Genomic DNA, 12,469 nt, shown 5'->3' with positions numbered 1-12,469 from the left:
CGTCCGTCGCTGCTACTCTTTACCCTTCCTCACTGTCTAAACACTCGAGCTCATCGCTGGCTACGATGAGCGACGACTTCGTCCGCTTGGTCTCTCAGGCCAACCCAGCCTCTCGCCAACAATACCAGCCCGCAAACGGCGGCTACCCTCCCTCGTCCTCCCCACCACACGCTATGGACCCCTTCTTCGACGATGACGACGACGTCCCCGACTCTGCCTTTGGCCGGCCGGCTGCTATGCAGTCCAAGGAGAGCGGCCTCCCCCTCGCTCGCTCAGGCGCACCTCCAGCTGGCTTCGGCAACTCGCAGCTCAGTCTCCCCACCACCATTCCGCCAGACTCATGGTCTTTCGACGACGACCAGCCCTCCTCCAAACCCTTCACTGGCTCCGCATCCTTCCCGGGACCTTCAGGATCAAGCTCTGCGTCCCGGACACACAAACGCGCGCCGTCGAAGTCGTTCAAGAAACGCCTGGGGGACATCAAGTGGCCGTGGCAGCGCAAGGAGAAGGTGCTTACTGGGAACAGGGTCATCGCGCTCAACAACCCCGAGGCGAACGCGGAGTTCTGCAACAACTACGTCTCGACGAGCAAGTACAACCTCGCGAGCTTCGTCCCCAAGTTCCTCCTCGGTGCGTCTCCTATTTCGTGCGCGCGGCGGTCTCACTTACCCGCAGCCACTTTCCTCGCACGCGCTCCGTTTCCTCCCTCTGCGTTCGTCTACCTCCTCTGCGCTCGTATCACTTGTTCGCACTCGCAGAGCAATTCTCGAAATACGCCAACTTGTTCTTCCTCTTCACCGCCCTCATTCAGCAGATACCCGACGTCTCTCCAACAAATCAATATACGACCATTGCCCCTCTTGCTGTTGTACTACTCGCATCGGCATTCAAGGAGACTCAGGAGGACTTGGTGAGTGTCTATCCATTCACCCCCGCACCCACCTTTCGCTGGTGCGCCCACCGCGCCTGGTTTCCGCGCGCACTCGGCTAGTGACCGGCGCACGCCGGGTTCGCGCGGTCACCAAACCGTGACCAATCTGGCATGCGCGACGGGCGCGCGCGCATTGGACGACTGTTCCTGTCACTGTCCAGTTAGGCTATGCCTAAATGGATAGCGTGCTGTCGCTATTGACGTGACGGGCATGGGCACTGCGTACGGTAGACGGTCTCGCACGCACAGCATTCCGCATTTCTCGGGGACAGCGACGTCAACGAACGGGTTCTCCGCGCCGCCAACCATCGCACGTAGCTCGTCGAAAGACCGCCATGCCTCCTTGTCGTCGTCTCCATCACCGCGGTGGCTCTCGTCGACGACGTCAGCGTATGCCACACCGCCGATACTGCAGAACCGGAACTCCATCTCGTTCCGCGTGAGCGTGCCCGTCTTGTCGCTGAAGACATATTCGATTTGCCCGAGCTCCTCGACGAGGGATGATGTCCTGCACAGCGCGGGCGTGTCCGTCTTCACGTAATACATGTCCAGGTCCGAGTTGATCAGCTGCGCCTGTTGGTACTTGACCACCTCCATCGTGACGATGAGCGAGATGGGGATCAAGTTGTTATACAAAATGATGAATGTCAAGATGTCTGCGGACTGTCAGTGGGGGGTACAGAATGTTCCGGGAAACGGCGGACCTTCGATGAATCCCTTGGCTGGTGGCGTCATTAGCATCGCTTTCACTGTCAGATACGGCAGACGTACCTCTTCCGGAAATCGTCGATGTCTCGAGCAGATACCATTGTTGGCTCGAGAAGAACCACTACGAAGCGTCAGCGATTAAATTGACCCACGCGACGTTGTCACTTACTGTGCGGATGCTGCTACCAATAGTCGACCCGATAGACAGCGCAAGTAGGAACAAGAAGAGGAACACGATGTGCACGTTCACCTGGCGCTCGACCGCCGTCCGCTTGATGGGCGCAGCCGTCGCATTCCGCATCAGCTTCGTCTCGTGGCCGGTGAACACGACAAGGCCATACGCCCATGGCGTATTCCGGATTTGCGCTCCACGAAGCAACAACTGGTCGGGCCCGAGAGGAACCTGCTTCGGTACACCGCCGGCGGTGACGAGCTCGACCGTACCTTCGTACGTATACAACGAATTGTTCGGGTGTTCTGAGCGCAATGTGCCGTGTAGTGATTTGACGAGGTGTGGAGACGTCAAGCTTGCCGTTTGCGGTGATGCTTGCTTGATCTTCAAGTTCGTCTCGCTATAATGGATGAGTACGAGCGATCTCTCAGTCGGAGGCTGGACCTACCCGTCGAGGTTGGACGTCTCGATATAGCAGAAACCCTCGGGCTCACTCGAACTGAGCAGGAGCACGTCCGCGGGAATAAACTCGTCGCTTTCCAGGCGCAGCACGTCGCCGACCGCAATGTCCTTCCATTTCTTCTCGACGAACGTGCCGTCTGGCCCGAGCACTTTTGCTTTGCGCGCGTTGAGCTCCGAGTCGGACTGGTGCCGTTTCTGGACGAACGCAAACAGGTTAGAATCTTGTCCTGTCCGGTGCTGTATCTCACATGAGGGTATACGGTGTACGGGCGACGGGCCAGTCGAGAGCGAGCGCGAGGTCGCGAACGAATTCCTGACACTGCTCGCGGTGTGCCATACGGTCATTCCGGAAGTGCGCGACGGTAAGATGCACTACCAGGCTAGCAGTCCGGACGAAGCTGCACTCGTAGCCGGCGCGGAGATTCTGGGTTATCAGTTCCACGTACGTGTACTCTCATTTGAATGCCCCCGGTTATTTGCTGACTTGCTCGCACGCGCTTGTAGATGCGGAAGCCGAAGTCCGTCTTTGTGAACATGCACGGCACTTCACAGGAGTACGAGATTCTCAACGTGTGCGAGTTCAACTCGACACGGAAGCGGATGTCGACGGTCGTGCGCTGCCCGGATGGGAAGATCAAGCTCTTCTGCAAGGGCGCGGACACGGTCATCCTCGAGCGCCTGAGTGAGAACCAGCCGTTCACGGAGAAAACCCTGCTACACCTGGAGGTGACTACTTGCAGGACCCACTGTCATGATTCCAGTCTACTCACTTGGTACACGCTGTAGGATTACGCTACGGATGGCTTGCGCACACTTTGCATCGCCTGTCGCGACATCCCCGAGGCAGAGTACCGGCAATGGGTCACGGTCTACGACCAAGCCGCGGCGACGATCAATGGGCGCGGCGACGCGCTCGACAATGCCGCAGAGCTCATCGAGCGGGACATGTTCCTGCTCGGAGCAACCGCTATCGAGGACAAGCTTCAAGAGGGCGTGCCGGACACCATCCACACGCTGCAAATGGCCGGGATCAAGGTACGCGGGCGCGGCGGGAAGTCTATTGAACGAGCGAGCGCTGACGATGGGACAGGTGTGGGTGCTCACCGGTGACAGGCAGGAGACGGCTATCAACATCGGTATGGCTTGCAGGCTGATCTCGGAGTCTATGAACCTGGTATGTCTGTTCGGTATGAACGCTGGACTGCGTGTTGAGGAGTGCTACAGGTGATCGTGAACGAGGAGACTGCGCACGAGACGGAGGACTTCCTGACGAAGCGCCTGAACGCGATCAAGAGCCAGCGCAATTCCGGCGACCAGGAAGATCTCGCGCTCGTCATCGGTACGTCTCTAGTATCTGACTGCTCACGATGACTGTGACAAACTGTGCATATCAGACGGCAAGAGTCTCACCTTCGCCCTGGAAAAGGACATCTCGAAGATATTCTTGGAGCTCGCTATTCTCTGCAAGGCTGTCATCTGCTGTAAGCCCCTCAAACCGTGCTGTCATGCCATACATTGCTCATCCGATAAATGTGCAGGTCGTGTGTCCCCGCTGCAGAAAGCACTTGTCGTCAAACTCGTCAAGAAGAACCAGAAGTCTATTCTGCTCGCAATTGGTGACGGCGCCAACGACGTCAGCATGATCCAGGCTGCGCACGTTGGCGTCGGTATCTCTGGTGTCGAAGGTCTCCAGGCCGCACGCGCGGCCGACGTTGCCATCTCGCAGTTCCGGTACCTCAAGAAGCTGCTGCTCGTCCACGGTGCTTGGAGCTACACCCGTTTATCGAAGATGTTGTTGTGTAAGTATCACTATCGTCTCGTCACCGTCCTTAGTTGACTGATGTGTGCCGGGCGCAGACTCTTTTTACAAAAACATCGTGCTGTACATGACACAGTTCTGGGTATGCACGTAACCCTTTAGATCGCATGTCTCCGTGCTAATTCACCCCGCAGTTCTCGTTCTTCAACAACTTCTCGGGCCAGATCGCGTACGAATCGTGGACACTATCGCTCTACAACGTCGTCTTCACCGTCCTACCTCCTCTCGTCATCGGTGTCTTCGACCAGTTCGTATCCGCCCGCATCCTCGACCGGTACCCACAACTATACATGCTCGGCCAAAAGAATGCGTTCTTCACGCGCACGCAGTTCTGGGCGTGGGTCGCAAACGCGCTCTATCACAGCATCGTAAGCACCCTGGGCATCTTGCCAAGCTTTAGCCTTCACAATCGTCTTTGCAGGTCCTGTTTGGGTTCTCGATCATTCTGTTCTGGGGAGACCTGAAGCAGGCATCGGGACTGGACACCGGGCATTGGTTCTGGGGAACAACGCTGTACCTCGCGGTGCTGCTGACTGTATTAGGCAAGGCTGCGCTGGTGTCTGAGTAAGTCGATCTCTCAGTCCAACTGCATAGCGACTAACAATTCGTCAATAGCCTCTGGACAAAGTACACTGTAGCAGGTACGCTTCATTGATAACTCGTTGCCGACCTTGAGCTGACGCCTTGCCTCCAGCGATTCCGGGTTCCTTCATCTTCACGATGCTGTTCCTTCCACTATACGCAGTCGTCGCGCCGGCTATCGGCTTCTCAACTGAGTACCGAGGCATCGTCCCGCGACTATGGACGGACGCGGTCTTCTACTTCGTCCTCCTACTCGTGCCCATCTTCTGCTTGACGCGCGATTTCGTATGGAAATAGTGCGTCTTCCATTTACCAGACCAGTCTTCGTATCACTCACATACCTGTCTCCTAGTTACCGGAGAACGTACATGCCCGAGACGTACCACATTGCGCAGGAGATCCAGAAGTATAACATTCCAGATTACCGTCCGAGACAAGAACAGTACGTTGCCTCACCTCTTTGGTTCCGTACCTGTACTCAACGTGCCTCTTCCTGCCGCACAGATTCCAGAAAGCGATCAAGAAAGTGCGCGCGGTGCAGCGCATGCGGCGCAATCGCGGCTTCGCGTTCAGTCAGACGGAGAACGCGGCGCGGCAGGACCAGGCGCGGCTCATTCGCGCGTACGACACGTCCAAGACGGGCGCGCGACCGACGGGGTACTGAGTACTGAGTGTTGGATGGTGCGGAGGATGGGTCGTCTTGCGGTGCGGAGGAATGCTTGGTGACGCTACTAGTCTATCATTATACGGACATCCACGATGTAAATCTACGGTAGCTTTCGAAATTCCGGAGTAATTGCTTGTAGAACACGCGAGGTGCTGGGAAGTGTGCATAGGTGTTGCATACGAGATATACAACATAGCACAGTATGCAACGGGGAGGGCCGTCAAGTGAATCCTGTTGAGAAAGGCATGGATGACAAGGCAGGCGAGCTAAAGAACGATGCGAAGGGTAGCAAGTACGATCGCGTTCTATCGAGCGAAAGGCGGGTGTGTAGGGGCAATGCGCTTGGAGGTGGATGTCCTCCAGGACCTTGCCTACGCATATGGACCGCAGAACCTCGGGAACCCATTCGCTCGGGGAGCCGGAAGTGGACAGAACGCCCTTTGTCGCGGAGAGGCTCCGTCGCGCGATCGTCAGTAGCATCCGCACAGACATCCTCGCTGGGTACGGGAACTATCGGCCACGGCACCGCCGTGTCGTACACCGGCCCCGAGAGCGCCAGCGTAACCGTGTAGGTCTTGCACGGGATCTTACGGATAATTTCGAACCCCTCGCGTTTCCTGAACGCCACCTCGACCCGCCGGGTCCTGTCCCCAAACGCAGCCCGGATGACCGCGTTGTCGCCACGCACCGACGTGAAGTCGATGTGCGCCCTGGGGCAGACCATGAGCATTTGCGCAGGCTCGGACAGCTTGGGCAGGGCCTTGCCGTCGAACGCTGGGGCGTTCGCGCGGGACTGCTCGCGGGTGAGGAGAACGTCCACCCAGAGCTTGTGCAGGGGGATGCCCTGCGGGCCAGGGAACGGCACCATAAGGCACATGCAGTTCCCGACGCCGAAGCGGACGGTGAGCCGCTGGTGCAGGGAGGCATCGAAGAACGAGATGGTGGAGACGACCGAGTCGGACACCTGCTGCTGCGTGAGGTGGCAGGGGACGGTGGTCGTGCAGCCGTCAGTGCTTGCCTGTTCGCACAGGAGGTGGTGGCGCGTCTCGAGGTCGGTGAGGAGCCAGTGCGGGAAGAAGAATGTGAAGTTCGGCTGGGGCGCCATGACGTCGCGGACGGGCCCATCGGGGTGGGTTTGAGGGGGCAGCAGCGAGTTCGGGTGGTGGATGTAGAGCGGTTTCAGCTCGAATTTGCCATACCGAAACTTGATCACTCGCGGTTTCTTCTCCTTCGTGCTACCTTTGGGTGGGGGTGAAGCGCTACCTTCACCCTCGTCCACCTCCTCATCTACCTGGTCATAGATGCCTCTGGCATTGGCCATGGTTGCGGGTACCGTCTCCACGGCATGTAAGAGGGTCCGAGGGAAGAACGCACCCCGGTGATAGTGATGCCCCTCCGTGCCGTCGATGAACTCGCCGACGTCGTAGCGGTCCCCTGCAGCTTGTTTGCCGCGCCGCAGGAGGAGAATGATCAACTCGCCGTCCGCGTTCTCGCATGCCAGAAGGCCTAGTTGTACGTGCTGCGTGTTCGCGGCACCCGTGCGCGCCATCCAGCTCTTCCACGACTCGATCGCGTCTGTGGAGAGCGGCAGTATCGCGCGGATGCCGTTGCTGGTGACTGCGTAGTGCGGCATCTTTGCCTCTATGCCGAAAGTGGCCGCCAGATCGGCGATGTTGACGGCCTTGTACCCTGCGGAGTCGGCGAACTCGGACGGGGATGATGCAAGCAGGTCCTGCAGCCTGCCTTGCACGTCGAAGGCGATGTTGGCTTGTCTACCGTGCGTGGCCCGTTCGCTGTCCTCGAACCGATCGCGCTCCATAAGCTGACGTGCAAGTTTGATATCCTTGTGCATCGGGCCCCATGCGAAGATACTCTGATCGGGGATCCGCCGGAGGATCTCCTCTTGAAGGCGGACGAACGCGCGCTCGCCTTCCCCATAGATAGTCGGCATGTTGATGCCGAAGATACCTAGGAGCGAGTACGCTCGGTCTTCGATGCGCGTCGTCTTGCGGTTCGCGGCCCAGGACATGCGCTGTGCGACGCTGACACTGTCGAGCGAGCGTGCGTGCGTAAGGATTTCCTTTTGGACGCCCGTGACCGCCTCCACGACGGCCGCGAGCATGTGCTTCGAGCCGAGGGTGCGCCACTTTTGGGAGAGAAAGACGATGCGCGCGGGGGCGATGAGCTCTTGGAGGGTCCAGCCACGCTCATACCAGCGGCTACGTCTGAAGGCAGAATCTAGGGATGCGGGATCATCGTCATCCCCGACATCGTACAGATATGCGTAACAGACGTCCGCGTCCGCATACCACGCGAACATGGAGTTGATCGCCTCGGAGAGCTCCGCGCTGCTGTGGTGGTCGATGCAGCAAGTGTCGACCCAGATCCAGTCGTAACCTGCACGCTCTGCGAAGATGCAGCAGTCGCGGATCTTGGCGGGGACGCGGTCGCGCAGGCTTTCTCCGGAAAGCGCGCACTCTGCGCTGAGGGCCTGGAGGCCTACGAAAGAGAGCTCGTCGCCGCTCTGCCAGACGTGGGACAGGATCGCGTATCGGACTTCGTGCGAGTTGACGAAGTAGTGCAGCTCGGCTGTCTTGGTGTTGAGCAGATACATCGCCAGGGGCTAAAGAAGTCGTCATACGGTAAGCCCACATTGTGACTGAGGATAGTCAACATATGTCGAAACTGACCTGTCGAGTAAACAACGAAGATACGATACCGGGAATTGACCACGGCACTGTGTTGTTTGAGGACTAATGGTGGTGCTACGAAACCTGGGGGTCCTCGTTAACATCGATCAATACTCAAAGATGACGGCTATATAGCGCTTCGGTGTGTGCCGGACCTGCTGAAGAAGAAGAGAACCAGGATAGCCTCGAGAGCCGAGACTCGTATTTACTCGTGGACTCCATGCCTTTTGAATGAGATATTATGTCACGGCACACCAGCTGGCAGCGGGCGTCCCAGGGTGCATCGCCTCGACACCTCATGTCGGGGACATGTGGTCATAGAGAAGCCGGGCCCTGTGAGCGAAACCTATGTCATCCCTCAGCGAGACTGTGTTCACATTATCGTGACATACCGCGGGCGAGTGATGATGGTGAGAGGAAGAGTTGTTCAACGCGGTGGCGGTGTGGCCTGCGCCCGGTTATGTGCACAGTTCCCACAACCCAGGTTCGAATCCTGGCAAGACCTTCTTCCCTTTTGCCTCGCTGTTCCCGTCGTGTTTTAGCTGAGCGAAATGATTCTACAAGTCATCCATCGCAGCGAATCCTACACTGAACGCGAATAGTTACATCAGTCGCCGCGTATAATCCCTCCCTTCGTCATGTTCCACCCCAGCTGCTCATACGTCCACCCGAGCACCGTTCCGTCCGCGCTGTATTCGTGGTACCGCAGCAAGGATCGGTGCATCCCGGGCTTCTTGTGGATCGCGTCCAGCGTCACCATCTCCTCGTCAGTAAGAGTGATCAACTAGTGCGAGACAAGGCATATCGCACGAGCGAACACGGATCAGACGAAGTCAGCACCAGACGTGCGCGGACAGGCGCATTACACGTACGGCTATATTCTGCTTGATTCGCTCCGGATTCTCGCTCTTGGGGATGACGATGGTGCCACGCTGAACGCCCCAGCTGAGCGCGACCTGCCCCGGCGTCGCACTGTGGCTCTGCGCGATGCTGATGACATCAGGGTCCTGCAGGAAGACAGGTTTTCCATCGTATTCCTTAGGCCGACCTACGATCGGAAGTCAGCATTTGAGCTCATGTCGCTGATGTCCCGCCACACGCACCAAGAGGCGAGTACGCGGTGATCAATATGCCCTTCTCCTCGCACCACGTCTTCAGCTCAAACGACGGCAGGCACGGGTGACACTCGACCTGGTTCGTCGCGGGGACGACCGACGTCTCGCGCAAGAGCACCTCGAGCAGCTTCACCGAGAAGTTCGACACCCCGATCGAGCGCACCTTCCCGGTCTTGAGCAGCGCCTCCATGTCGCGCCACGTCTCAACGAACGTCGGGCTCTGGTCGTGCGGGACGGGCGTGTTGTCCTCGGTGTACGCCTGCGGCCAGTGCATGAGGTAGAGGTCGACGTAGTCGACGCCGAGCTTCGCGAGCGACTCCTCGAAGGACGCGTGCACCTTGTGGTGGTGCTGGTTCGGGAGCTTTGTGGTGAGGAAGATGTCCGCGCGCGGGACGCCGGATTCGCGGATCGCCTTCCCGACGAACTCTTCGTTCGCGTATCCGTATGCCTGACGAAACGGTCAGAACTGTTTATATGATCGGTGTCAACGTGCAGTTTACCGTGTCAAGATGCCTGTATCCCGCCTACTTGGAGAGTAAGCAGGTGCTGACATGACAGCGTTGAAGAGACTGGCGCACGGCTAAAGCGTCCTTGCACATCTTCTCTACGACTTCTCCGCCGCCGGGAGTTCCCATCCAACACCTGTGATACAAGAACTGTTAGCATATAGCATCATCGACAGTTTGCGCCCAACACAACGAATATCTTAGGCTGTCGCCATACATGGCTCCCGTTGAAGGCGGACGATCTCGCCGAAGCCCAGGAGCGTGACTGTCCGCGGTGCTGACACTCACCCTATCCCCACAGAGGCCATCTTGTAGCCCGTGTTCAGCGTAAAGCTAGGAATTGCAGCGGCCATTGTTGATGCCGGGAAAGAGGAGAATGTGACGATGTTGGCACGTCGACGATTGCAGAGATACGAACGTCGAAGACCGAAAGGCACCTACTTGCTATCGGCCTACTCTTATATGTCCAAATGCCAAACGCTCTGAATGACCGCCCCTTCGGATTGAGTTCAGGAGCTTCGTCATGCTGCTATGTGGACTAGAATATCAGGTTGCGCCCGGGCGGACCGTGTGTTTTGCGGCAGCTGACTGGCTTCGGGCCGGAGACCATAATTAGTGGGCTCCCTCGGCGTTCCGCGCGAAGGACCCTGTCGTTTGCAAGACGATACCCATTCGCGAACAAAAGATGGGTCTCAGAGAGATGAACGGGGACGTCATCATTGACAAGGAGGATCTTGGACCTGAGGCAGAGAGTATCGCATAGAAGATCTCGAGAGGGTACGGCGACAGGCGGTATTGCAAGCCAGATAGACTCCAAGCCATCAGTATGCCTGAGAGATGCAGACATCTGAGGTTGAGGAACCCAGGCTGAACGGTCGAGCTTTTGGGCAGTGGTCGTTAGTTAGCTCTTGGTCCACGATGATGGTTGAGGAGAAAGATGGAAACAACGCTAACCCAGGCGTGTGTGAAGCGATAAATGCTGGCGGCGTATGCTGGCGGCGTGTGCTCATCCGACGGACGCATCAAGTATCTTCGTGGAGTCCATGGCAGCCTGTGTCCTGGGCGAAGAGGTCTAGTAGTGCATTCTCTGGATGTGGTAATGAGTTGGGTAACGAGTCATTAGAGTCGGGACCCTACGGGTTCAATGTTCAACGTTGATATAGATCAGCCCGACTGGGCATGTATGGCAGTCGATCCGTTGCGAGTTCCGATATGCAGCAGCTCGGCCTCCTCTCCGAAGGCCTTGGCGTAGATGTATATGGACTCGACCTTCCACTCGGGAGACCCGTTCCCCGCTAACGGGTACGGCAGCTCGATGACCCTCGACAGTGTCCCCGCCGCACCATCGTCGCGCTTCAGATCCGGGCTCCGGATGGGGAAGTACAGGGGGTTGTCGTGCGTCCGGTACAGGATCAGCCCGATGAACTTGGAGAGCGGGGCGCCGTCTACGCCTGCCCCCGACCCAGACGTCCGACACGCCAGCGCGGCGCAGCAGAAGCGGCCATGCTCGTGTGAGTACACCTCGCACAGCGGGACGGGGATGCGGATCCCGAGGTGCGTGTAGTAGAAGTGCGGCTCGTCGACCATCCCGATACCCAGCGCGCTCGGGAGCTCTGCAAGCGAGACGCGCACAAGGTCTGCGGACGCGCGAAAGGCATCTGGGGAAAGCGCGAGCAGGAGGCCGGTCGGCCACAGGTACTCGCACTCGTATTTCCAGCTTGTGCGGCTCCCCGAGTCGGAGTTGGGGCGCGCGAACGTGTGCGCGGGCATGCCGCGCGGGCCCCACGCGAAGATGGTGGTGTCGTACGAGTGTTGGATGATCTCGATCTGGAGGCGGCGGAATGCGCGCTCACCGCCCTCGCCGTAGAGGACGGGGATGTTGACGTCGAAGATGCCCATGAGCGCGTACGCCCTGTCCTCCGGGCGCGTCGTATTCCGCCCGGCGGCCCAGGACATGCGCCGCGCGAGGCTCCGCTTCGCGACCTCGCGTCCGGGGTGGTCAGATAGGAGGATGGCAGCGTCGATGTTGGTGATCTGCTCGAGCAGCGTTGCGAGTTCTGTGCTGGAACCGATGCGCGCCCAATCGCTGGAGAGGAAGACCACTGAGCGGCCGGGCGCGACGAGCTCTTGTAGCGTCCAGCCACGGGTGAACCATCTGCTGTTGCGAAATGACGAGTATGGTTTGTGTGGGTCGTCGTCGCCAACATCGCTGAGATAGGCGAGACACAGGCCAGCGCGCCCGTACCAGGTGAACATGGAGTTCAGCGCCTCCGAAAGCTCGGCGCTGCTGGACTTGTCGATGCAGCATGTGTCAAGCCAAAGCCAGTCGTAACCTTGGGCCCGTGCGGCAGCGCAAGCGCGCTCGACTTTCGACCAGCTCGTGTGTGCGCGAGCGCGAGCGAGGTCTTGGATGTCGGCAAAGACGACCTCATCCTCGTCCCAGCAATGAGAGAGGATAGCGTAGTCCGGCCTAGTTTCCGATGAGACGAATGTGCAGAGCTGGAAGGTAAATGTGCTCAGAAGCCGCATATTTGGGATTTTGTCCGAGATCTTCCAGATCCAGAGCGAGAGGTGTGCGGTCGCAACACAAGCTACCTTTGAGAATAGTACCAGTCCACAATGAGTTAGACGGATGTTGACGGGTAGTAAATATGAGCACTTACCGGCGCGGGGCTATGTCTCTTCACAATGGTTATCGTCAGGACGATCAGGGCTGTACTGCAACCGTTTATGGTACCCGGTGGGAGACACGACGAGGTTCCAGGTACCAGTGAGTGAGGCCGTACGAGTGTGTCCTTGGAATCCTCATCGAGGTCG

General features: G+C 58.3%; 4 protein-coding genes across 4 annotated transcripts; 1 reads left to right on the top strand and 3 right to left on the bottom strand.

Moving 5' to 3' along the window:
- Positions 1–65: 65 nt before the first annotated feature.
- TRAVEDRAFT_23593 (phospholipid-translocating P-type ATPase) lies at positions 66–5,338 on the top strand (the record flags this gene model as incomplete). The annotated part of the gene is made up of 20 exons (XM_008044409.1): positions 66–630; positions 759–910; positions 1,116–1,456; positions 1,484–1,596; positions 1,697–2,087; positions 2,243–2,486; positions 2,527–2,715; positions 2,778–2,999; positions 3,060–3,308; positions 3,364–3,447; positions 3,498–3,612; positions 3,668–3,754; positions 3,812–4,072; positions 4,131–4,174; positions 4,227–4,460; positions 4,514–4,656; positions 4,708–4,733; positions 4,838–4,970; positions 5,027–5,116; positions 5,179–5,338. The coding sequence occupies 20 exons, from the start codon at positions 66–68 to the stop codon at positions 5,336–5,338; spliced, it is 3,843 nt and encodes a 1,280-aa protein (XP_008042600.1).
- Positions 5,339–5,561: 223 nt separating this feature from the next.
- Positions 5,562–7,955, bottom strand: TRAVEDRAFT_52275 (HET-domain-containing protein; the record flags this gene model as incomplete). The annotated part of the gene is made up of 1 exon (XM_008044676.1): positions 5,562–7,955. One exon carries the CDS (start codon positions 7,953–7,955, stop codon positions 5,562–5,564), a length of 2,394 nt encoding a protein of 797 aa, XP_008042867.1.
- Positions 7,956–8,638: 683 nt separating this feature from the next.
- TRAVEDRAFT_66860 (Aldo/keto reductase) lies at positions 8,639–10,166 on the bottom strand (the record flags this gene model as incomplete). Its single annotated transcript, XM_008045113.1, has 6 exons — positions 9,941–10,166; positions 9,725–9,788; positions 9,647–9,670; positions 9,135–9,594; positions 8,904–9,079; positions 8,639–8,815 (listed from the first exon to the last, which is right to left on the bottom strand). Exons 1-6 carry the CDS (start codon positions 10,003–10,005, stop codon positions 8,639–8,641), a joined length of 966 nt encoding a protein of 321 aa, XP_008043304.1. The 5' UTR covers positions 10,006–10,166.
- A 566-nt stretch (positions 10,167–10,732) lies between these two features.
- TRAVEDRAFT_74577 (HET-domain-containing protein) lies at positions 10,733–12,374 on the bottom strand. The gene is made up of 2 exons (XM_008045112.1): positions 12,316–12,374; positions 10,733–12,247 (listed from the first exon to the last, which is right to left on the bottom strand). The coding sequence occupies exon 2, from the start codon at positions 12,179–12,181 to the stop codon at positions 10,817–10,819; it is 1,365 nt and encodes a 454-aa protein (XP_008043303.1). The 5' UTR covers positions 12,182–12,247; positions 12,316–12,374; the 3' UTR covers positions 10,733–10,816.
- Between the last annotated feature and the right edge of the window lie 95 nt (positions 12,375–12,469).

This window comes from Trametes versicolor (assembly GCF_000271585.1).
Source record: "Trametes versicolor FP-101664 SS1 unplaced genomic scaffold TRAVEscaffold_11, whole genome shotgun sequence".
NCBI classification, from domain to species: Eukaryota; Fungi; Basidiomycota; class Agaricomycetes; order Polyporales; family Polyporaceae; genus Trametes; species Trametes versicolor.
Note: the sequence above shows the minus strand (reverse complement) of the source record. Positions and strands in the feature narration are given on the sequence as shown.

Coding starts and splice junctions, on each gene's coding strand:
- TRAVEDRAFT_74577 (XM_008045112.1), bottom strand. CDS start 12,181: ATGCGGCTTCTGAGCACATTTACCTTCCAGCTCTGCACATTCGTCTCA.